The 26,870-nt window shown below is 33.8% G+C and overlaps 1 protein-coding gene across 6 annotated transcripts in view; it reads left to right on the top strand.

The window, feature by feature from the left end:
* PCMTD1 (protein-L-isoaspartate (D-aspartate) O-methyltransferase domain containing 1) overlaps positions 1-23,836 on the top strand; it is a 68,285-nt gene extending 44,449 nt beyond the window's left edge. For 3 of the 6 annotated variants that reach the window (XM_038579285.1, XM_038579284.1, XM_038579286.1), the window contains 3 exons: positions 10,688-10,859; positions 12,467-12,590; positions 20,695-21,059. In XM_038579285.1, coding sequence (XP_038435213.1) covers positions 10,688-10,859; positions 12,467-12,590; positions 20,695-21,059 — 661 coding nt within the window. Of the gene's footprint in view, positions 1-5,060; positions 5,253-10,687; positions 10,860-12,466; positions 12,591-20,694 lie in introns of all 6 variants that reach the window. The other 3 variants (XM_038579287.1, XM_038579283.1, XM_038579288.1) reach the window with 2 other exon arrangements.
* The last annotated feature ends 3,034 nt before the right edge of the window (positions 23,837-26,870 follow it).

Below are 26,870 nucleotides of genomic sequence, written 5' to 3'. Positions count from 1 at the left end.
GTCTTCTGCTAAAGTCTATGAACTCTGTGAGATTATTTAAAATTTGAGGACATTTATATCTCCCAACTAGTGATATTTTTAAAGAAAGAAAGTCTTAAAAAGCTTAGAACACTAGCTTAGAACCCAGTCACCTTAGATAGCAAAGTTTTATTACAAAACCAGAGTTCCAATTCGGCTTGTTAAGAGTGGGTTTTCTTCACTCACCTCTAGACCCTGGCCATGACCATGAAAGGTGAGAAACTTGTGAGTCTGAATCAGGGCTGAGGGCTTTTCTCTGGAGAGTTTTAGGCTTGAGACAGTACCGCTAAGGACAGAAAAGACCCTGCGAATGTCTGCTGGAGTATGTTTTCCTTTTCTTCCCCTTCTCTGCCTTTTCTCTCCTGCCCCTTGCCCTTTGCCCGTGTGGCACTTGATTGGTTGAAGAACAGAATTGCTGCAAAATCCTTGGTGTTACAGAGGGAAGGGGAGGTCTTGTGTATAGATAAGTGTGATTGTAATTGGGTTATTAAAGACTTCAGTCAGACAGGCTTGAGAGAATTGGAAAATTCTCAGGTTTTGAAAATGATCAGGTTTATTTTGTTCTAATTAATTCAATGTGTTTGAGCAGGCTACTTGAATTTTCTGCATCAATTTGCTGAACACCATCTTTTATTTATGCTTGTTTTTATAAATAATTAAAATTTAATTCACACTTTGAATCATTTTGCAAGTGCTTACCGTGTTGGTTCATATTCTCTTTCCAAGAGTAGCATATTGTTTGACAGAAATAAAAAAGTTTTTAGCTGTTATTTTATAAAAAATTGGTATTCAATTTTACCATTCTTTTGTGTTTAGTATTTTTGTCTGGTGATTGGTAGCATGTTAAATGCTTAGGATGTAGACATGAATATTTTTTATATTGTTTTTAGAACTGTAGAATTTTGAATTTATTGAATTCCTATTATATTTTGATGCTGAAACAGTATACACATAAGGACTTTTTGAATACATTTGAACTTAGAAAATATACTATTAGAAATACACTTAGAAAAGTACTATTAGTAAAAGCCAATGTTTACGCCTATCATAAGGTTTATTATATATTAGATAGTAATACATTTCAGGCAGAACACATTCAAGGGTGAACCTTGAATCACTGAAGCACCTCTACACAAGTATCGTTGGAGCTCAAGTTTATTGGTGGCAAATGGGCGTAGTCCTGGGAAATAACTAAAATATGTCATTATTCAAAGCATTTCTATGTTGATGAAATTTACATGCTAAATAATCCATAACAGATAAGTTTGAAGACTACATATTCGTGTCTCAATTTAAAGAAAAATTCTAAAATTGTTTCCATATAATTGTAAAACAGATTTCTTTGTATTTCTTGAGTTTTGTTGTTACTCTGTTATACAGATTTGTTATTCATAAAATGGTGGGTGAATCATAAAAAGTGTGACATGACCTAAATGTTTCTTTATAATTTTCATTAGTCTTGTTTTTTTAGTTAAAATACTCAGGCTTTATAATATAGTTGTTTCTGAAGTGTTGCAACTTGTTTTTAAAACAGATTCATGCATTAATAAACTAGGCTGAAAAAATTAGTTCTGGAAATGTTATCTATTCTGGTTTTCAAGTAATGTGAAGTATTGGTTAAATATTTCAGATTACAAAAGTATCTTGCATACAAAGTGTAGTAAGTACTGGGAAAATGTTTTGTTTTGCATAAAGTAGTGGTTGAAAGCTTAGTAAAGTCATTGACTTAACTCATTGGACTCCTTTTTTGGTCTTTTTATATTATTTGGCTTTGGTGACAGAAATTATAATAGTGTCCATTCTAGTGTTTTGATGATTTCCTAGCAGTTTTCCTTCATGTTTGTGGATGATATTTTTATTTATAATCAGTTTTTTGAATTTGAAAAACTTGCCAAAGTGATTTTAAAAATCCCATTTCCAAGTGGTTTCATTATATTTAATTGTATACAGGTCATCAAAATACATATTTTAATTAACAAAATATAAAGTAACTGTTACATTAATATCTAAAGTAAATTATTAATTAATTAATATTAATTAAATTAATATCTATTTTTGTATTCTTCAGTACCAGATTATTCTTGATCATGTGTAACACAGAGAAGAGATAGCTAAAACCTAATACCTTCCAGTCTTATCCTATTTGTTTGGATCTATTTTAATAAATTCTTTTTTCAAAAGTATTGTTATGTCACTTATGATTTAAATTGCATCTTTAAAATTTTCCTACATATATCTATTGGAGATCATAGTGAACTCCAAATATAGTAGGTGGGAAAGAATCTATAAACTCAACCTTAAAATATGTAAGGTAAGGTAACCTTTTAAAAAATACAAATGTGTGTTTTTGTGTGTACTTTATAAAGCAAACTTGGTTCCTGAGTCTTGAAAGTAGTATTTTTTTCTTTTAGGAGAAAGAATCTTTATTATAATGTATGCATTTTACTTTTCTTTCCATGCCATACTCCTGTATCAGCAAATGAAATAATTTGAAGAGGCTACTCTGAATTTACTGTATTTGGAGATGGGCACGAAGGGGGAGCTCTCTTGTATGGCTTTTCCCTTTGCTCTACCTGTGGCATTTCCAGATTTGCTGAAATTTCCTTATAAAACTGACATTTGATTTTAAAGGTCTTCCTAAACACGGGCAAGACTTTTCTAGTAAAAGTTAGTAACTATTTTGGACTTCCTGGGCTAACTGGTCCCTGTAGTAACTGCTCAACTCTGCCATTGTAATGCAGAAGCAGCATTAGACGCCATGGAAGGAAATGGGGGTGAGATGTCCTACGAACATTATATTTACAGAAACAAGCAGCAGGCTGCCCTCACTTCTGCTCTTCACACAGACTCTTTAGAATACCTTTGTTTTAGCCCACTCTGATTTAGACAAGTCTTTGGGCCTAGGTTTTAAAGGCCCTTCAGTGTCTGGTTTTCATAAGGGAAGAAGTTTGGAGAAGGTCAAGTTATTATCAGTATTTGTGCTCAAGCAGTAAGCAAAATAATCTCGCCAGTTTATAGTAACTTGGAAGAATAAGTTAGTTAAAGTAGCCTGAATTGTAAACCTTTATCCAGTTTATACTTTGCAAATGAGTTGGTGTTTGGTATAGCATTTGTTTATAGCAATGTTTATGTACTTACATGTGTACCTGTGCATGAGGTTGACTTAGCACTCTGGAATGCATGTTTTGGAGTGTGCCATTTCCTTATAAGAGATTGGTCGTTCCTATCTCCCCTCCCTTTCAAGGATACTGTTAGCTGACTTTGGAAATATTCTAACATCAGTAGCAAAATGAGTGCAGCGTAGTCTGATTTATTTGAAGATTTTCATTCTGTTCAAATGGGGAGGACTTTTGTTTCTATATAATTTTTCATATAACTGAGTTATGATAGGAGTACTGAAAACCGTAATGAGGTAATAAAAAATAATAGCACTTAATATGTATTGTCTGTTCATTAAGTACCATGTACCATTCATTCTAAGTGCTTAATCCACAGCCCAAGAGGCTGTATTGATGTCCACATTGCCCAGCTAGGAAAACTGAGGAATAGACAAGCTGTGACCTCATTAACCCAGCCTTTTTATTTAGTTCTGATTTAGCTATGATAATGTAAATACTGATTTCTTCTAATATTTCTTCCCAGCAGTAAGCTGCTCCCCATGAATTACAGTCAAGCAACTTAGCCCAAGATACAAAAGTTGAAGCAGCACTTATTTTTTCATCATTTACTTCCCTTATATTAGAATTAAGGAATGCTGTTAACATGGTTAAATGCATGATAGCATTTTTATTACAAAGTATACCTACCCTGTTCATTAATGAAACTCACTTATGGTGTGAGTTACTTTTGAGGGCACAGATGACTCAGAGAAGCAATGTAGTCCTCAAATTTAGTTGAGGTATAAGTTTTAAGGTAAATGCACAATTAGTATACTCTTCTGTGTTTTAGAAGATTTGTTTAATTGATTTATGACAGTATCTGGTGGCCTAAGTTTATCTTTAATTATAGGTTCATTTTTTCCCATGTGGTTTTATTTGCATTGGAAAAATTAAATGCTTCTATATTCTGTCAACTTTATCAGCAGAGTAGTCCTGCTTCATCTTTAAGAGAATTATGCATACTTGAAATAGTTTTGTTATCTGTGACTACATATTCAACATTATTTCAAAATATTTCTTAGATATTTGAATATTTTGATGCACCAATAATGTTCAGATGTTAGTTTTATAACAGTTATTACAGGTCCTGAACAGTTTTTAATCGTGACCAACATTCAAATGGTGGTAACAGAAATGCTTGAGAATAGTCATCAGGGCTGTTTATCAATTATATATTTTTCCATCAATGAGAAATGGCATTGGGAAAAGTTGGATGGCTTCAAACACATTGTTAGGGGAAATAATTGTTGAAATACTGAAGGCTTACTTTTATGTGATGTACCTGCACATTTCCTATAAAGCATTTAGAGATTGTTTTTGATCTATGGATTTTCCAAAAGCTTCACTCAATGGAAGAACACTGTATTTACTTACTCTTAACACTTTGCTTTAAATAATGCTTGAATTATTCTGAGATGAGTTTGGTGCAGTTGGAAGGGAAAACACTTGAAAAGGTAAAGTAATTGATTTTTAAAATTTTGCTTTATACTATAGCTTAATTATTGATTGTAAGAGTTTTTGAGTAGTATAACTGCATTTGGAGATCAAGAGATAATGTTTCCCTGGATTTTCTTCCCAATGGAAAATTCTGAAGTTTTGTCTTGTTTTAATTAAGTAGTCATAGCTCTTAAAACCCAAAATGTGTATTTTGACAAAGTGTTTTAAGAAAAAGGTTTCTGTGATTCATTTGGCAGATTGTTTTGGATGAGGAATGAGAACAAGGTAGGATTCTTTCCAATGACCTTGAAATCCTTTATTCCATTGGAATAATTGTCTAAACTTTCAATGACAGCATCCTGTGGCACATGATAAACTAGGTGTGCAAATTTTCAGCCCCCACTTCAACAGTGTATTGAAGGGGAATGTTGTTTTTTCTACTCTCAGTCAGCTCCTAGACCTAGACTATCCGTCTAAGAGGGAAGCTGCAGGGCAAGGCTAGGTCACCCTGATCTCCTAGCAGCTTATCAAAAGAATTATATGGGCAAGTTGGCAAGGTCCCTGCTGTGAAGGAAATCATCTGTCCGTCTCCAGACGAAGATATTCCAACATGCACCTATAAAGAAAACCACTGCTAAGGTAAGTGATGAGAATCCCGGTGGTCTTTTGGGCAAGTGTTCATGTTGAAAACCAAGATAATATGTGCTCTATATTTTTCTGCAAATGATTTCCAGTCTACATTTTAGTAAGAGTGTGTCAAATATTTTCCCTCTGCATAAGAGTCTAAAAACAATTACTAAATTTTCAGATTTAAATCAAACAAACTATAAGTCTAAAGTGAATTAATTTATAGTTATTACACACATTTCAGAACTGTTTATTTTGTATACAGATAACTTACATTGTTAGGATAATTCAGTGTAATTTAGGAACGTGAGTCATCTCCATCTGGGAAATTGTGTTTGAGAAATTTTCTTCAAAGAATAAAAATGATTGCTACTTTTCACTTTACTAACAGTCATAAAATTTTAATGAACTTTTCTAAATTAAGAATAAAAATTAGGGCAAGTACATGTGAACCATACTTTCATGAGTAAAATAATAACCACATAGGAAATGCCATTTTGGTACACCTCTTGCTTTTCCTCTCCCCCTCAGGTTTGTGGTCAATGTGAAAAAAATGAAATTTGGATTTTCTTTTTCACTATTTTTAACCTAGATTTTATATATAGATCTATAAATAGTGTAGTACTATTTTGTAATAAAGTGAAAACTTCTGATTAGTTTATTGCTAAAGTCTTCCAGATTATATCCAACTTGTATTTGTGGTTTAAAAATATGTCCTTTGCCTCTATAGAGGTTTGTGGAAACCTAGGTGAGATGCAGCTTTCAGAAGATAGTGAAAGCTTATGGAAGAAAATGTTTTCTTTATTTTTCTGTCTACAGTGGAAGTCTGAGTAGGAGTTGTAATTTACTCTTGATAACACGGTAGCCCTCATCCATATCTCCAGTCAGTTGTTTAGTTCTTTGCAAATATCAGCATGAGCGTGATCTGACATGGGTAGGAGCATATCCATAAAACATAGGCCTAAACATTTTTAATCATCGACTTTATCAAAAAGTATTATTAGCTGTGGAATTGGTATACTTTTGTGAAATGCTGTTATAAAAAATAAGCCATAGTTTTAATATTAGAATACAAAATGTCTAAGATCCTCAACTATGTACCTAGTTAAAAATATTTAAGCTCATCTCTAAGTCCTTTATTAGGAAAGATAATCCATTACCCATTTATTTGTATGTATGTATGTGTGTGTGTGTGTGTGTGTATACATATACATAAAATGGTATGCAGTTTGCACATTGTTTTGTGTTCTTTACTAATGTGAAGGATTCATGTATTACTGGTAAAAAAAGACCAAGCCATAGTTACAATAAAGAACCCCCAGATGGAACACTATCTATGGTAGATGTTTTCCTTAATAACTACTAAATTGGTAGTGTTACAACTTTTTTGTGATGTCTTTGGCATATGAATTTTCTAATATATTCTAGGTGTTTTAGTGCCAACATTTAAAAATATTACAGTGTTCTCCAATTTTATTTATTTCCTTGAAGTTTTTTTTTTACTATTTTGTATCTAGAAATAGTCCAGTCCTTAGGAACATCTCAAGTTTTATTAAATTTTCAGATTTGAATATTCTTTCAAAGGAAGTTAATTTGACTGTTAAATGAAAGTGTAAGGATCCCATATGTATTTGTTAGAAATATATGTTCCATTTGCATTAGTAGAAATTTATAGATTTAGAGATTTGATTTTCAGTGTAATTATCTTTTGTAATTCTCCCTAAGTGGAAGCACATATACTTGTTTTGATCTGCATTACTGGGGAAAGAAAGCATTAAATTGTTTCCTAAAGTTATGGTGGCTTATTTAAGGTCTTCAGGAGGGCCCAAAAAAGTGCCTTTCAGTTATAGGACAGTTGACTGACTCATTAAAGGCAAGGATTTTTTTTTTAATTATTTGAGGGTTTTTGTGTTTTTTTGTGTTTGTTTTTTTTTTGCATTTTGAGAAAACTGTATTCTGTATTGTCAAGTTACAGCTTCTATAGTGACTAATTTAATAAAACAAGAACCATCATATTGATACAGAAAGTATCATAGGCACATATTTTTCCTGTAACTTTCTGGGCAAGTCTCTCTCCTAGTCCTGAGATTTTATTTTGGGTTCATGTTCTAAGTTGATAGGTGGAAAAATTGACAAAACATTTGTTTTTTATATGGTTCACTCAGTAAATATATTTTGAGGACTATAATATGTAATGGAGATACATCTAAAATTCAGAAGAAATATTCACGTAAATAGCAGGAAAACCAGGAGAATATTTCAAAGGGAAGATTGTGTTAAGGAGAAAGTATTTGAAGCTTCTAGTTACTGGTGATAAGTAGAAGGGTATTTAGCATCTTCAGTTTATGTGGCTGAAATACATATCCACATACATACACACGCATATTCACTGCTATACACATATGTATAAAAGAAATATTGAGCTATTTTAATATTTATTTTGGACTAAATCTTTGAAATCCCATGTGAATTTTATCCTTATAGTACATTTCAATTTGGACTAGCTGCATTTTAAAACCTCAATATCCACATGTGGCTAGTGACTACCATCTCGGCTACCATATAGCTCTAGATTACCCTGTCTCATCTTTCAGTTCACAACTTGTTGTTTCTTAAGGAAGCTTTCTCTGATTCCCTAGGTCTGTCCATTTCTTTACACTGTCAGTCTTAAAGAATCCTATTCTCTTCCTTCAGAGCATTTATCATAGTTTAAATCTTTATTCCTGAGATTCTCTGATGCTCATCTATCTCTTTCACTAACTGTAGGCATGATTGTTTCCCAGTGTATGTTCAATCTTTACACACAACTGGTGCTCAGTAAATAATATTTCACTTAATGGATTGTGCTCATTTGTAGTATAAGGAAATTTGACCAGAATCACACATTTGATTTTAAAATCAGGCACTAAATTCTTTCTAATTAATTTTGCTGTGATAAGGATGTATAAAATATTATTAATCTGAGAAGTGGTTTTAATTGTAAGGTGTTTACTTGGAATGGTGTTGTCCTAGATCATACTTCTGTAAACTATCATGTATTTTTAACAAGTAGACAGATTTTAAAACCATAAGCATATTTTTGAGTTGATTTAACAGACTTGCTAAAAGAAGTTTTAATAATTTAATTTTTTAAAAATAAATTCCCTGCTCATATTCATCCTGAAAATAAGACTGACTTAAATTATTATAAAATTAAATTTTTTAAGTTGAATTTTTATAAGAATAAATATTTTTAGATAGACTTCCTTGAAAATAGTCCTTTTCATTTTAAAGAATGCTTATTGTGAGTTTGGTGAAGTGATTAAACCACATGATCTGCATTATCTGATTAGTTGAAAGTCAAGAAATTATAATTTGGCCATATTTTAGACAATCATAGGTTGTACCATAGTCTTGAGTTTAAAAGGAATTTAAGTATGGTCCCTAACCTAGGTAAGTTTATACTTTCCTGTGTACTATGCAAGTAGCAAGAATGAGATACTGTTAAAACAGAATTGGATAAGATTTCATTACTAAAACTGGTATTTGAACTGTATCTTGAAGGGATAGGAGGCGTTTATCATGGGAAGAATTTTAGTCAAAGGAACAGCATATATACACAGATACAGAGTTCCAAAACATTTTGTAATACTTCACTAAGCAACTAGAAGCACACAGTTGACCCTTGAACAACATAGTTTTAAACTGTGCAGGATGGCTTAAATGCAGATTTTTTTTATGGCACAGTACTATAAATATGATTTTTCTTCTTCCTTATTTTCTTAATATTTTCTTTAGCTCTATTATAAGAATATAGTATATAATACATGTAACATACTAAATATCTATTAGTCAACTGTTCATGTTAGTAAGGCTTCTGGTCAACAGTAGGTTATTAGTAGTTAGGTTTTTGCGGAGTCATAAGTTATACTTGGATGTTTGAGGGAGGAGGTCTGCACCCCTAACTTCTGCCTTGTTCAAGGGTCAACTGTAAGTCAGTCTGGCTACAGCATAGTTTGGCAGGAAGAAGGGGGTATGCAGGGGAGGCAGAGCCAGGAAATGAATCTGGCAGGACAGTTTGATGGTAGGGTCATAAAAAGCCCCATGTGGTACTATAAGGAAACTTCACCCTATCCTGTACAGTAGGGAACAAAACCATGGAAGGGACTTGAAAAATGTGACTAGCAGGGAGGCAGTTGCACTGAAAGGAAAAATGAGGCATGGACTTACCCTAGTATGTGGGTGTGGAAAAGAGAGTATACACAGATTACTCACCCCACCCTAACCCCTCAGTCCTTCCCACCCTACCCTTGACCCTTCCACTTAGAAGACAGGATACTGAAAACGGCATAATTCTGGTAAATTCTTCTTTAAATATTAATGAAGATAATGTGTCTGTGTTTTAGTGAATTTTAATGGAAACTTGTTATGTAATAAGTCTATTAATTACTAAAGGGCAGGATATGTTTTATAAAGCAGAAATGATTATGATTCAATCAGTGTCATTTTTCACTGCATGCCGAAACTTTTAATATAAATTATTTCATTCTCAAATAATAGCCTGATTTTGCTGTGTGGTCATATTAACTTTAATTAACTTAAAAGTAAAAGGATATTCCATGAGTTAGTTTTTTAAAAGATTACATGTTTTATTAGTGCTTTGGGATTTTAATTAATGTTACATGTTAGTAACTATTTTCCAATTTGTTAAAATTTAAGGAATAAAGTAGAAGTCTAAATAGGTTAGTTTGTAAAAGCATAACTCTATATACCATGAACCAACACTGTAACCAGGAACAGGTGGCCTGGATAAAATGCCTTTGCTTTGAAAACAGTATCTCCTTTTGTTGCATAGGGAGATCACAAAGCAGCAGTAACATCCTCTAACAATCCTGTAACATAGCTCTGCTAAAATCTGTAAGGAAAATCTCCCTAATCTTAGTGGTTGCTAAGGTATGTGGTCAGGACATTGATGTCTTTTCCTGACAAAACTTTCCACTATTAGCCATAGCAAAAATATCAAACAGAGATGAATACTGCATGAGCCCTTCCCATTGACACTGGCCTGTCAGCTTTTTTTTTTTTTGGAAAGGGCAGTGGAAGGTGAATCTTGTTTGTTTGACCCTTGTGATTCTCATCCTTAGTATATGTCATTTGTGGGGCATCATAAGATGGGTATCATGAAGGGCTTTTCATTATATTCATTTTTTTAAGCTCTAAATGAGGTTTCAGTTTGGCAAAAAATAGGTTAATGTTTTGTAAACATGTGCACTCTATCATTGATGATAAAACACTATATTTGATCAGTTAAGCTTCATAAATATGATATTTAAATCAAATTTCATAATGATATTTATCCTAAAATTAATTTTGGTAACTTCACTGTTACAAAAAACTGAATTATGTTAATTTTTTTAGATTTAATATTTTATTTAAATGAATTAAAATATATTTGTTTTTTCATGCAGATTTGAGTTCTGTGAACCTGCATTTGTGGTTGGTAATTGCCTCCAGATAGCATCTGACAGTCATCAGTATGATCGAATTTATTGTGGGGCTGGTGTCCAGAAAGACCATGAAAACTACATGAAAATATTACTGAAAGTTGGAGGCATTCTAGTCATGCCTATAGAAGATCAGGTAACTTTACTGTCCTTTGCTTAAACACAGTAGCTTAAGGTGGGAAATGGAATCAGTAAAAAGTAGGTTTAATTTTTAGAGAAGTACCCGCCATAGATCAAAACTTGAAATGGAGTCTTAATTACTGAACCAAAGCAGATATAGAAGAAATTCTTTATACTAGGATTTGAAGAGATTTGGTCTTTCACCAAGAGCTTAGCTACCACCTACATGGTGTTTGCCAAGTCGTTTCTTCCTACAGTTTCTTTACCTGGAGCTTGTTTCAGTTGGATGTAATAATCTCTACTAGCTGCTCAGTTTCAAACATTTTTTTAGTTCTCTGAACATGAGAAAAAGAAAATATATTTGGGATTTGATTTGGACTACTTAAATCTATTGAAGAAACAAGTAAATTTTTAATTCTTCATTTAGTACTACATTGACTCACTTGAAAATATTTGCTTGCCTTCGGTTGAGAATTACTAGGTATAATAAATGCATGAAAATACTGATGTATTAAAAAATGGGTGGATCTTTCAAAAGGAAATTACTTTAAAAATGTACAAAAATGCAAAAAAAATGTACAAAAATGCATTTCAAAAAAAATCTGTAATACTCATTTTAACCTAAGTTTGTTTGAGATGTTTAAAATGCTTTGTGGTTTATACAGTAGAAGATAAATTGTGTAAGACAACTGGGACCTTGCCTGATCATTTTGGAGTTTATAATCTTAGGGAGTCCCTTAACATCACAGCATGTTATTTGCAGTTAAGTTTTTTGCCATTACCTTGTACTGTGCTCTGTGGCAAATTGTTTGTCAGTTATTAAAAAGACATAATATAAAACATTCATTAAAAAACACTCCTGGAAAAAAGTTACTCAAATGCTTCTGGAGTTGAGACTCCCAGATGAACAATCTTCTGTTTTCTGTTAAAGATATATCTTCAAACATTTAAGATATGGCTTCCCATTGGTATTTTATTAAATATTAATTATATACTATTATACTGATCTGAAATATAATGCACTGACTTTTATGGTAGAAATTGAAAGTATTAATTCAACTTGATCAAGCCATGTACTGAGCTAATATTTTTTTCCCAAGGACTGGGGATGGATTTTTGCCAGGTGGGTAAACTTCTAATCCTCTTGTGATTAATTAAATCTATTTTTGAAATACTAAGTTGAGATTAGAATTAGAATCTGCCTTTTTTACCATCATGGAAGACCAAGAAATTGACTCTTTGGAACAATAATCAGAACATGGTTTTATTAATATAGTGCTTTAACCAAACAACTGAACCTATGTGAGACATATATTTTGGGAGCCCCTGGCAGGTGTGGATTGAAATAAGACCCCCAGAAGCTGTCAGAGCCCAAATATAATATTATGAGTCACTAGACCATATTTGGATCTACTTACATGGACTTATCTTTCTAGAGCTGCAAATATTTGTCATTCCTTATTATTTTATGGTAAGTATTTAAATGAAAGTAATTTGATTGCATTCAAATAGAAGTGACTATAGCAACCATTGGCATTTATTTTGTTAAAGCAAAATTGTGACTATAAGATGATCACATTTCCAGGACTAAGCTATTCTATTTCTGTTTTTCCCTTTAAATAGTTAACACAAATTATGCGAACTGGACAAAACACTTGGGAAAGTAAAAACATCCTTGCTGTTTCATTTGCTCCACTTGTACAACCAAGTAAGAATGATAATGGCAAACCAGATTCTGTAGGACTCCGTAAGTAACTCTTGGTCCTTTCTGATTGAAATGTGGCTTAGATTGTTCAACTCTTATGCTTGAGATTTAATGGACTATATAATTATGAAGAAGTAAATATGTAGGCAGTAATATATTCAATAAATTTATTCAACTTTTTTATGGAGGTGGGTTGGAGCTCCTCCTACCTTGCACCAGATGCTGTTAGCTGCCTTCATGGACATATGAAAAGAAGGGGCAGGTCAAAGAAAACATGAATTTATTAATTATAGTTGTGAATTTATTATATTAAGTTTGTTGGCATTTTCTGTACAGTAGGACAGCAAACACAAAAGCCTTTATTTGGGCTGCAAGGAACTTGGTTGTTCCAAGGCCAGAAATAAATTTCAGGGTAGTTGAAAGTCATTGGCTAGAGTATAGAAGATAGATTATACTAGACTTAAAGGGAAAATCAGTGTTGGTGTGGACAGAGTTGTTTGAAAGGAGAAAAATAGTAGACTTCATGGAAGATGGTGGTAAAGAAAAAAGGAGGATGTAAAGTTTTACCTTGAATAGGTAGTTGAGTAGTAGTATCATTTATTTGGTGGTACCATTGTTTGCAAGACTGGCAATGGAATAGTTTGGAAATAGGTGTAGGAGGATCACATACTTTATTCTGGCCACATTTAAGTTCTCTGTTGGCATGCATGTGTCAGGTAGTCAAGTAGATACAAACCTACTGCATGAGGGAGATATAAATTAAAAATCATCAATGAAAAAAGACATTTTAAGCTATAGGAGTGGGAAGAGTGAGGAGAGAGGTGTTTGTGTTGGAAACCAAGAAAAAAAAAACTATTTCAAGAAAGGGAGTGATCAACTTACTGCAGTTGAAAGACAAAGAGATGAGAGTAGCTTCAATTGGTTTGTGACTTATGATTTTGAAAATCAGTAAGTAAAGTTCTGTACCAAAAATGAACTTTACCATGGTAGACTTCTTCCTTTAATTTGCTTTTTAAATGAATCTATTTTAGGGGCTCATATGGTTGAGTGTCTGCCTTCGGCTCAGGTCATGATTTCAGGGTTCTGGTGTCAAGTCCCTCATCGGGCTCCCTGCTCAGTGGGGGAGTCTGCTTCTCCCTCTCCCCCATGTGATATTTCTCTCTCTCTCTCTCTCTCTCTCTCTCTCTCTCTCTCTCAAATAAATAAATAAATAAATAAATAAATAAATAAATAAATAATCTTTTTAAAATAATGAATCTATTTCAGGGAACCTGGCTTTATACTTAATTTTTAAATTTTATTTTCATTTCATCTTCTCTTCTTTTGAGCTTTGTGATTTTTGTGGTCTGTTTGTCCCTGTTCAGGTTCTTACCAATGGAGAGATGGACTTGGTGGGCAGATAGCTAGGAATTGAAATGTCACTTTTATCACCTACAAAAGTAGATGGGGGAATATGGCTAAGGTCTGCATGTTAAATTCTTTTCTCCTTCCTATTTTCTTAATGTCAGAATTACAAGTTATTTTTGACTGTTTTCTTTATCATAACTGGTTAGAGAGTCATAAAGAGAAGTAATGAAAACAATTCTGTCACATAGTTTGGTCTTGACAGTGGCCTGACTAAATCGTAGCATAATGTGTATCTGTAAGGGTATTGAAGTGCCCTTACAGAAGCCCCTGTACATTTCTGTGCACCAGCTATTTACTGATGTGTTACTTTCTAATAGACGTAGTCTGACTATCCACCCAGCTAAGGCAGTGCTGGGCAACCTCCCATCGTGTAGGCTTACTCTGTCAGTACAGGTGAGCAGAGCTTAATGAGTATGCTTGTAAACAGAGGAAAAGAGAAAGGAAAGGATGGAGCCACATATGACCAGATGTTTTTTACACACAAACTGTATAGGCCACTCCTCCTGCCTTGGGGAAGAAGGTGTGTTGTGATGCAGAGACCCAGGTAGCTCTGCAGCAAATGTCAGTGACAGGGAGATCTCTTCCCCAGAAGCCCAGGACAGGGCTTACTAGCATTCTTCTCTAATAGGAGCTGCCATCAAAGGAGACTTATTGACCACTCTCTTCATTTTCATAAGATTCATAAATTCTGACACGGTGCTCTTAATTTTAATCTCATTTAGAAAGAAATCAGGCCTTCAGTTCTAAAAAACTTTTGAGCCTTTCACAATTCAGAAAGTGTTAATCAGCCATTTTTTCCAAACATACTTGTTGCTACTGTATGCTGCTTACAAAAATGACATAACAAAACCACTTAAAACTTCCTTATAGGGACGACTGGGTGGCTCAGCGGTTGAGCGTCTGCCTTCCAACTCAGGGTGTGATCCTGGAGTCCTGGGATCGAGTCCCACATCGGGTTCCCTGCATGGGGAGCCTGCTTCTCCCTCTGCCTATGTCTCTGTTTCTGTCTCTCTTGTCTCCTGTGAATAAATAAATAAAATCTTTAAAAAACAAAACAAAACTTCCTTATGAAAGGAAACTGGAGTATATGAAAAATTAAAAATAAGAATGATTAAGACAACCAAAGGATTATCAAAAAGATTGATTCTATTGGAAAGGTAAAGTTACTCTGCTAGAATGTTAAATTTAAACTTCCTTCCTGTCTGTTCAGAGAGAGACATGTGATTGTATGTGCTATGGGACTAAAAGGAACTTCTTTTTAGCGCCAAAATCGAGTAACTGTCACTTGTATTCACATGCATGATATAATTATTTCAATAAAGTATACTTTTTGTTAGACTGTACACACACATACCTGTATATATATATACATGTATGTAGTTACCATATAGTATGGGCTATACTATACAGTAGACTACGTCATACTGTTGTTATCAAATACTTGTTATCAAAAACTCCTTGCAAAGAGCATAATAATAACAAAACTATTTACTCCTTCCTGTTTTCCAGACATTAGAATTACAGGTTATTTATGACAGTTTTCTTTAACCTATCATAACTGATTAGAGAGTCACATAAAGAGAGGTAATGAAAACAATCGTAACACAGTTTGGTCTTGACAATGGCCCACCTTAACCATAAGCATGATGTGTTTCTGTAAGGATATAGAAGTGTCCTTACAGAAGCCCCTGTACATTTCTGTGCATCAGCCATTTACTGGTGTGTTACTGTCTAACAGACACTGTTGCAGTCTGAGCATTCCTCATTATGACAGTTTTCCTAGTTTAGTGTCCTTTAGAAAACTGTATTTTATAAGTGTGATTTTACATGGCATAGTTATGAATGGCATGGATGATAATAGGCAATTTTGTTCTTTCTCATTTTAAGGATGTCAATATAAACAGATTTAGGTAGTTAATAAGACTGTTGTTGGTTGGGTTGATTGACATGGTTGTGAATGTAAAGTAGGGATAAATTGGTTAAAAGGCATAGAATGGAAGACAGGCCTAAATTAAGAAACAAGTATCTATCATGCCTCTGAAGTATTTAAATGACCTGTCTGAATTTTCATCAGAATAATGTGGTAGGGATGGGAAGAGGAAATGGCAGTGTTGATGAAGGAAGATGAGCTAGAAGGGATAGTTGTTGAAGTTGTTATTAACTCTCTTGTGTATACTTGAAAGTTTCTATAATAAAAAAATTATCAACTCCCAATAGAAATTTATAAAAATAAGTCGGGAATTATGATTTTATAAAGAATAAAGGCTTCACTATGAATAATGTTCACAGAATGAAAAATGTTCTGAAAATATTATTTGTCAAAATTTAATAGGATGTTTGGAAAATAAGAACGTTTCCTTTTCTTGCTTAAAATTGCTTTCTGTTTAGAAACATTATTTCATTAATTATAGGGGATTAAAATAAAGAATGTTAGCAAAAAAACTAAAAACATACACGTGCAAATCTTTTGCCAAATGTATTTTGTAGCTGTGAAATTGCCCATATAAATAGTTACTAAAATGTAGTTAGAACTTTTCCTGAAGTTTATTTATCACTACTTTTGATTCACCTTAAAGTACTATTTGTTTTTGGAGGAGTATACAACATTATAAAAAAAACAAAAACAAAAACAAAACAAAACAAAAAAAAGCAACTGCTTTAAGTTCAGGGCCGGCCCTTTAGAAAGGGTGAAAGGAAAGAGGAAAAAACTCTCTACCAACTAAAGAAAAACTGTTTTCTCTATACACCACCCAGTAGGTACATCTTTCTTTATTCCAGATGTGTGGGTTTTTCCACACCAAGCAATTCTACAATTCTTTGTGGACACCAACTAGGTGTCCTGTGATCTAACTCCATTCTGACACTAGCTGGTATTAGCATAGACCTTGAAGGCTTAAAGGGCTCTACCTCACAAGGCTGCCCACTCCTCCTCCAGCTTGAGACACCAGTCAATCACAAGTATGAGTTTTCACTTGTGTTTCTGATTGCCTGGCTGTAAATCAGAAATTTGTTGGAGTGGCTTACAGAACCCAGGAAAACAGTTTACTTATTAGATTACCAGGTTTTTATTATCAAAGGATCCAACACACAACCAGTTGGAATTGATTGATTTATGAGAAGGACAAGAGCTTCCATGCCTTCTCTAGGTGCACCGCCTCCTTGGTACTTTTCTGTGTTCATCAACCCGGAAGCTCTCTTTGCACCCTTTCGGTTAAGGCTTTTTATAGAGTTTGATTGGCCACTTATGATGAACTCAACGTCCAGCCTCTTTTCCCCTCCCAGAGGGTAGTGGAAGTTCCAGTCCTCTAATCCCATGGTTGGTTCCCCTGGCAACCAGCCCAGCATCCTCTGGGGCTTACCAAAAGTTGCCTCATTAATGTAAACTCAGGTGTGGTTGGAAGGAATCTGCTATGCTCTTATCACTTAGATAATTCCAAGTGTTTTCAGAGCTCTGTGTCAGGAATGAGAAGCCAAATCTATATTTCTTATAAGTCACAAGGGACAAAAGAGACCTAAGAAATTGTGGCACTGAATCACTTTGAGCTATATGAAGTTGCTGTTTTTGAAGGTTAAAAATGGCCCCAAATCATCACTTTTGTGAGTTTGACCTAAATATAATGCCCTTTTCAATTTTTATTAATAAATAAAAATGAAAGTGCTGAGTGCTAGGTTCCTATGAAATCTTTATGAGACTACCTTTTGGGAAACAAAGCTTATGTGTGTGTGTTAGGGATAACCTTAATTATAATTTTGAAGTGAAAGCTTTAATTCAAAATAAAATTTTAATAGCAATCAGGATTAGCATTGTCTAGTCCATTAAATCCTTATCTCATAACTGGAAGCATTAGAAACAAGTGAATGTTAAAGCATAGAAAATATGGGGGACTTTTGAATAACTAGGACTGAGAATTATCTAAAAGTTTTTGTATCATTCAGAAAAACTTAAATGCAGCTCCTGTGAATACTATTTTGGGATTTAAGTAAAGTCTGAATCCTTTTCCATTCTGGGTCTAGTTGGTTCTTTATGAAGTTAAGTATTCTGACAGTTTAGGATTGAAAGGTTCATAATTCTAACAGTGTCCTTGGAATAGCAATGTTGGCAGAGGAGGAACATAATTAACGTGTGAAAAGAGAGTACCAAAAATGTGAGAGAGGTTCAAGAATAAAGACCAGCTGAAAAGACTAATTATAGCTCTATTTCTTAGCTTTTTTTATAATTTCTAAAACTCTTTTATAGATTTATTCTCCCAGCTTCCTCATGCCCCTGCTTTTTCAGAGCTCACTTAGTCCATTCTTCTCTGTCTACACTCCCTCTTGGGTGCTCAGGGAGAGGCTGGTGGCTCCCAGATTTCTATCCCCAGCCCTGACCTTGCCCCTGAGTCCCAAGGTCATGATTCAGCTGCTTGTGGTTGGGCAGGAGCATAGAGTTTGCAGTTAAATGTCCATGTTCAGATCCCAACTCCTGTCACTTATGAGCTCTGTGACCGGTATCAAGTTATTTTACCTCTTTTCCTCACTTAGTATAAAGTGTATTATTGCCCATAACATGCCAAAATGGTGATTAGTATGTCCCTGTTGTTTTTCTTCCTGAAATCTCCATTCAGGAAATGTAACAGACATTTCAGATTTAACACAGAACAAAATTTTTATTTTCTTCTCACCAACTACACTCTTCCTCCTTCCTCTTTGTCATGTCAGTAATTGACATTAGCATTTTTGTATGGGCTAAAATTCTACAACCAATCCCTTGTCCATCCTGTCTTCAAAATGTGTTTCAAATTTGTCCACTTCTGTGCATTTTTACTGCCATCTTCCTCACTCCCATCTGCATCAGAGTGTGGTCAGATCTCAGGTGGATTACTGGAGTGTTCCCACCTGATCTCCTGCTCCTTCTCTTTATGATCCATATTCACAGAGGAGCCTGAGTGCCATTTTCATTGCATTATGACCCTGCTTTTTAAAAACCCTTGAGTAGCTGCATGGCCAAAACAGGGCACGTTTTTTGTTTTTGTTTTTTGTTTTTTGTTTTTTTTTTTGACCAAGGCCTGCAAGGCCATCCATGATTATACCTCTTACTGTTTCTTCCTGCTCTGAACTTTATCTATGCTAGCCTTCTTTCAGCTCCTTGAATATGCTAAGCTCATTTACCTTTTAGGGCTTTTTGCATTTACCTTTAGGTATTGAGTGAATGTGAAACAACTTAAACAGTTTTAGGAGGTAGGCAGAGCAGGTAGTATTTTACACATTTTAGCATATAAGGGATGGTATGTCACATGTTTTTACCAGTGCTCACAAAACTTCATCACTGACGGAAGCAGGACTTGAACTCAAATTGTTATATGTTGTTTCAGTTTCCATCTCATACAGCTGGGGGCAGGCACAGGCAGTAGAACAGTTTCCAATAGGCATATCCAGTATGGTTCTTTGGAATTCTTTTCTATTCCAGTATTCAGTAGGGAGTTGAAAAAAGATAGTTTGAAGAAAAGATTTTGTAGTTGGCCATTTAGGCCTGTGCTAAGAGGTCTTTGAATCAGTCTGAAAAACTGGAGTTTAAAAACAAACAAGCAAAAACTATCTCCTACTGCAGGGTGTATGCAATTTGTGATAGGATCTGGTGTTCAGAACACAGGAGGTGCTCTGAGCCTTGGACAGGATGATGTACTGTGCAAGCCTAGTGCCTCCAGGGCCCTGTGGGGAGCACAAACAGGAAATGCTGTGGCCCTCACTCCTGGAGCTTATAGTCTGACGGTAGGGAGAGAACCGCGTACCAGAGTTACTAAAGAAGGCAGGATTTCATTGGTTATAATAAAAAAGTTTCCAAGGTAAGTATCCAGAAAAGACTACCAAAAGTAAAGAAATAAAAAATAAATGAAGATTTTTCATGCTGTTTAAGTGGAGGAGGGTTATGTTTTATATTGTTGAGGCATTTGAGAAGAACCCTTAATGATGGTTTCATTTCCATAGGAATGGAAACTTACTGGGATAGAGAATTAATTTCTTTCTTTATAAAGTATTGGAACAGGCTACAGAGAAGAATGTGTGTTCTAGGGCTTATGCATTTATAGATTTGTGGGAGACAGGAGTGAAACGACAGGATAGGGTCCAACTGTGATGTGTTCGGTAGAAGTAAACATCAATAAATTGAGGAAATCTGCAGTGTGTTCTTGGGTTATTATTATTTGGGTTATTATTTACAGCATGATTTGTGGTGTCTCTTTGCCTATGAACCAGTTCTACTTGCTGATTAACAGAGAAAAATTGTGTGTGTGTATGTGTGTGTGTGTGTGTAAGAGCTTTAAAGCTCAGACTGAGACAGCTCAAATGTTGCCTTTATTTGAGTGTGTAGAATAGATCACTTTTGTATCAAAAAGTATAAAAAAGATATGTAGTATAAAAACTCCCTTCTATTCTTGTTCCCTAAATACTTTATTCTCATGTAGCCTGTTTCTAAGCTCTTATTTATTCTTTCAAAGAATTTTTATGCAGGTATGGGAATATACATATACACATATCTGTACATAGAAACTTTCCCACTGTCCACAGAATTTAGAATAGTGGCCTGGCATTTAGTAAGTGCCTTGAAGTCTTTGTTAGATGGCGTCAGAGTTTTTATACTTTCTGTGTTTTCTAATGTTTGCTAAGAAATACTTGTTTTGTTCTGTGAAGAAATGAACAAATACATAATGTTTTACTTTTTTATGTTTTATGTGTGTGTTTTGTTTTTGTTTTTGTTTTTTAGCCCCCTGTGCTGTCAGGAATCTACAGGACTTGGCTCGTATTTATATTCGACGTACACTTAGAAATTTCATAAATGATGAGATGCAGGCCAAGGGGATTCCTCAGAGGGCTCCACCCAAAAGAAAAAGAAAGAGGGTTAAACAGAGAATTAATACTTACGTATTTGTGGGTAATCAGCTTATTCCTCAGCCTCTAGACAGTGAGGAGGATGAAAAAATGGAAGAAGATAAAGAAGAGGAAGAGAAAGATCACAGTGAAGCCATGAAGCCCGAGGAGCCACCTCAGAATTTACTGAGAGAAAAAATCATGAAACTTCCCCTCCCTGAATCTTTAAAGGCTTACTTGACATATTTTAGAGAAAAATAACTTAGATCAAGAAGAAAGAATGCCTACTGATAATTCCTTTGGTCTTGAAAATGTAGCATTTGTTAGGAGTTAAAAGAGAATTCTTTCATCAGTGCGAATTATAGTGATAAAAGTATAATTTGTTTTTGTCTTAGTAATAAAAATGATGTATTCAGTAAATAAAAAGAATCCCTTTTATAAAATATATTTTTCTTTAAATCTTGGAAAAAAATGCTGTTTTAACTCAGAGTGACTTCAAGAGTGGAATGCAACAATACTCAAGATTTGTGTACTGTAAATCCTTTTCTGGTTCCTTACAGATTTGTAGTGCTGAGGCTTACATTTAATTTTGTATAAGGTTAAATAATTGTTAAGCATATACTGATTTTTGAATTGCAGTTGTTTGCATTTCCTCTATGAAAACTTTCTTTTCTAATCAGGAAATCAAATGCCGTATAGACCACTGACCTTACTTTGTTGCAATCACTATTGCTGAGTCGCTGTAGTATTCCGGGCAATACATGAGTGCAATAACAATACAGATACTGAATAATTTAGCTTTAAAAAACAAAAACAAAAACAAAAAACATTTCGTGAAATTCAACAGCACTGCTACTTTTGCTTTTGAATCTATTGCCAAAAGATATGGGGAAACTATCTGCTTCTCTCATAGAGATTTTAAGAGCACATCAAGTGAGTATTAAATAAAAAGTATATACCTAATACAGTTCTTAATTTGTGTGGACCCTTTACATTTTCAGTATTTAAAAATAATGAGGTTATCTTACTTGCTGGAGTTTTAGAAGATAGTATATTTAGGTTTGGTTTTTCTGTTATCCGCTGTGCTTTATACAGTATTTGGTTTAAAAAAGAAAACCCATTGTTCTGTATGACTGTTGACAGCGCAAACAGGGAGTAAATGTGGGTAATGGCCTCTTTCTTAGGTTGTGCTCAGAGGCAGGACCAGAGCAGATTTGGTCAGCAGGTGCACTTTAGCAAATGGAACTCCTAGTTCATTTGAATATTTGTCTTTGACAAGGTAGGACTGAGCTAGCCTACATTTGCTTTGAATTCATCTTTGTAGTGTATGAGATATTCACAGAAATTGTATGTAGATGCCTTTTGCTTTGAAAATTGTGTTCAGAATCATAAGTTTAACCTTTGGGACCTATGTTGTGCTCATTTAACTTCTCATGGTGTGTGTGGGGGGGTTTGTTTTGTTTTTTTGCTAAAATTATAATGATTTTCACTTTTTTCTTAATACCACATAAACTATCCATCATTTGACTGTTATAGCTTATCAGTGATAAAAGAGGTAGTAAATGCCATTTTTGGTTTCTTTCCTTGAAAACAGTCATTCCTTGTTAAGGAAGTGTCACATGGATTATGTATTTTTTAAAAGGAAAAATTTGAGAGTATCACTACCACCAGCATCACTATTTCAGTAGTTGATCAAATACATTTAAGGAAACCCAGTTGATGTATAGTAAAAGGATTATTAGCTCTTGAAAGATTTAACTATTAGTAAAACACAGATGGTTTCAAAAATCTCAGATCTGGTAATTCTACATATTTAAAATAACTGTCTGAAATATTCTAAGGATGAATTCTCCCAAGTAAATTAGACTATTTTAGTAATTGAAAGATAATTTCATGGAAGAAGGTATTTGTTTTATACCAGTGACTTGGGGCTACATGTATCTCCACATTTTTTTTTTTTAGATGATTACTAAGCTGTTACTATAAAGAAATATCCCATCTCATTTCTATCAAGGAAAAAATAGTTTTATACAATTGTCATGTTAGGAATACTCATTTTATTTTAAATTGTTAGTTTTAGAAGCTTAATATCAAGTTCCTGGTACCCACATATTTTTATCTAGTATCTACGTATTTTTATCCAGCACCCTTCCTTTGGCTGCCCTCTACACACTTTGTTGGTTTTGGAGCTAGTGTTCAGTTATGTAAACATAAATATTCTTAAATGATGATTTTACTATTCAAAAGAGAGTTTTTGTCAAGGACATATTTGAAGATTGATTTGTTCAAATGGTCTTTTATTTTGTTGACCTTAGCAAAGTGTATACAGTAGATTCCCATTATCATTACATATTTTTTTGTCATTGAAATGTATCATTTGTGTTTTTAAATGCATTCATTCATTTTACAGTTGTGACTTTATCATTGACTTTAAATAAAGAAGTAGAAATAAAAAATGAAAATTCAAGTGAAAAGCCCTTTTATCTGTTAATGGGAATATATTAGAATGATTAAGAATATTTTGGGTTTGTGTGTATTTTTTAATTCATGGTTACTTGAGTATGGATAATTATGCTTTATAGGTGGAGAAGTAACAAATAAAGGTGAAGTAAAGTTAATTGAAAATGATGAGGGTTATATTAAAAGGATTTTAGCAGCCAGATAAAACAATAGAAATAATCTAATCTAATTATTTTACAAAAAGAAAGTAGGGGTAGGGAGATAACATGATTTTCCTAAGTCAAATCGCTAGATGGAGATGGCTTGAAATAGTGTCCAGCATCTGATAAATCTGACAAACTGTCAACAGCACCGTTACTACCAAGAAGATGATTTAAATCTACACCTCTTATTGGTTAACATGTTTGGTTCCAGTCTTAATAAAGAAAATGTCATTAAGATAGCATACATAATGGTCAAAATGTAAAAAATGTTAGGTGTTGGTTTCTAGCTGTTTGAGAGGCTAAAAGTGAAGCAAAGCCTATGAAATCATTTGAAGACTGAAAACTATTTCAAATAAACAGTTGCATATAATTAAATTTTGTTCTCCAGTAGTCTGGCTTTCTTTCTTTTTCTTTTTAATTTAGAAAATCTCAATATACCTATGGATATATGCTTGAAGTATTATACCCAATTGTTTGTATTTGGACATCTTACTTCCTTTTGACTGTTGCCACCTCTGAAGACAGTGTAGGTTTTTTTTTAAATTTGTTTTTATTAAGTATTAAGTAGATGTGAAGGATATTTAGAAGATACATGCAAAACACAAGGAATAATAATTCAGTGTACATGTAGGTACACATGTGTACCTACTACTAGATTTGATTACTGGCATCACCATGACTTGTGTGCCCCTTCTTAATCTTCTCTTAATTACTATCTGGGGTATTCCTTTTGTGTTTATCATAACTTTGCCTTTTGCTATAGCTTCAGCACATAGGTTTGAATCTCTAAACAGTATATCATTTGGCTTCATATATATTTAACTTTATACAAGTGGAATCATACTGTATGTATTCTGCAGGATTTTTTTTTCACTCCACATTGCCTTTCTGAGATTGTTCCATGTTGTATATGGTTACGTTACATCCACAACTCATTTTAATTATTCATTCTACTATTGATGGACGTTTGTTGTTACATCAAATAGTTCGGTTGTCAACATTCTTCAACATGTCTTGTGGCTGTATTGTGTGCAAGAGTCTTCATAGGGTGTGCATCAAGGAATAAAATTACTGGATCACAGAATATGTTTATATTCACTTTCATGGATGGTGCAAGTATATCTCCCTGAATAGTGTAACAGTATGTTCCTTCCTGCAGTGTTTAAACATTCCAGTTATTCCATAACCCTACCTACATTTGATAGCAATTTTTTGCCTGTTTCGAGTGTGAAGTGTTATAGAGGCTTTGTTACTTATTAAGGAGGTTTTGTACATTTTTGAGTGTTTCTTGGTTTACATCTCCTTTCTATAAAGTTTACATTCAAGTCTTGGAAATGTTTTATTGGGTAGTTTCTTTTAAAGAAATTGGCTTGTATGGTTCCTTATGTAGTCTGGCTATTAACCCATTGTCAGTTACATCTACTACAGATATCTTTCATTAGCTTGTGGTTTCTGTTCTCATTCTGTTTGTGGCGTCTTTCATGAATTAGAATTTTCAATTTTAATTGTGTCACATTCATCTTCACACAACCTCAATCCAGAATCATGAAAATATTAGCCTATATTTTCTTTAAAAGTTGTGATTTTTGTCTTTCACATTTAAGTCTTACACATACTGTTGATCTTTGTCTAAAGTGAGAAACAATACTTTCTTTTTTCTTACTTTTTTGATCAACTGTTTCAACACCATTTTTTGAAAAGTCCCATTTTCCTCTTCTGATCTACAGTGTTGTCATACATTTTTGTATGTTTGTGCTTTGTGTCTAGATTTTCTTTTCTATTTCGTTAGTCAATTTATGGATCCCTGTGCTAAAACTACAGTCTTAAATAGATTTACAATAATTCCTGCTGTAGTGAGATAAGCTCCTTTAATTTAAACTTAAGGTATTTCTTGGCTATTCTTGAATCATTTGACTTTGATAGACATTACAATCCACTTCTCAGATTACTTTTACACAATCATTTTGGGATCACTGAATTTATAAATCAATTTGTGTGAGAATTAACATGTTTATGATATGGAATCCTCCAATCCATGAATAGGGTACTTCTCTCCTTTTATTTATATCTTATTCAATGTCTTACTAAAGGTACCTAATTCTGTTTCAGATGTCTTGATTTATGTGTAAATATTTTGTATTTTTCAATGCTATTGCATTGTTTGTTAAAATTATATTTTGCTCCATTCTTGATTTTTGTACATTACTTAAATCCTACCATCTTGTGATTAATCATCTTTATAAAGACAGTTTATTTTTTCCTTTGGGTGTTTTTTTTTTTTTTTTTTTTTAATTTTGCCAGATATGCTGGTTGGGACCTCCAGTACAGTATTGAATAGAAGCAATGAACAAGAGCAACCTTGTTTCTCGTTTTATTGCCCATATATAGTCATTTTTAATAAATGCCTTGGTGTCCTTTGAAAGAATATATATTTTGTTGTTCGGTATAGTATTCTGTAAATGTCTTCTGAATCAAATTTTTGATTGTATTCAAATCTAATACAGTCTAAACTTTTTTTGTATGCTCTTGTGTTTTTTAGCAAAACCTCTCACTTGGATGGCAGAATGTCAGTTCATTGTAGTTGTTTGGATTTTTTGTTTGTATATTTTGATGCAATGATGCTACACTTTCGGTTTGCTACGTCTGTTTGGGCCTTTAACATTATGTGGGAACCCTCTTTAATATTTTTCACTTTAAAGTCCATTTGGTTTGATACTCCTATAGCATGTTTTGGGGTTGGTGGTCACCTAGTGCATCTTTTTAAATTCTATTTTAAAAGCTAATTTGGAAATACTACATCTCCAGGGAGGTGTTTTTTTTTGTTTTTTTTTTTAATCCCTTTCTCCCCATAGAAAGTTTGAAACAGGCAGTTTTTCTTGTGTTCTCTGGGTGGATGGGGGCAGGGGGTAATGTGGATTATTTCTAGTTCATCCGTAATGAACTTGATGAAAATAGAGGTTTTCCAGTTAAGACCCTCCACTTAGGAAAAAGGCTTTTTCTTCTCCTTTCTGTAACCCTGCTATCCCCAGATCTGTTTCTTTTACTTGGTTGAGCAAATACTATCAAGGTGAGCCAGCCTTTGGTGTTTAGTTATCTTGCCAATAACTTCTCATTTTCCCTTCATTTTTGGACTCGTGTGTGTATCTTTAACTTAACATATTGATGCATCTGAAAAATATATTCATAGTATTTAACATATTTAATAATACTTTTCTGTGGGAGGGTTGTCCTGAGGCACTCCAGAGAAGAATCTCGCATCTGCAGTGGCCGTGCCATTCATGGGGTTCCCCGTGCCTTGCTTGCAGCTCTTAGCCGTGTATCCCAAGAGGTAATCAGATTTTTTTTCATTTAATGGCAGCTTAGGGTTTTTCTAAAGTAGAGAGTGCATAGTCTATCCTGGAAAAATGCT

The sequence above is a fragment of the Canis lupus genome, chromosome 29, assembly GCF_011100685.1.
Source record: "Canis lupus familiaris isolate Mischka breed German Shepherd chromosome 29, alternate assembly UU_Cfam_GSD_1.0, whole genome shotgun sequence".
Classification (NCBI taxonomy): Eukaryota; Metazoa; Chordata; class Mammalia; order Carnivora; family Canidae; genus Canis; species Canis lupus.
This window is presented reverse-complemented; position numbering and strand designations above follow the sequence as displayed.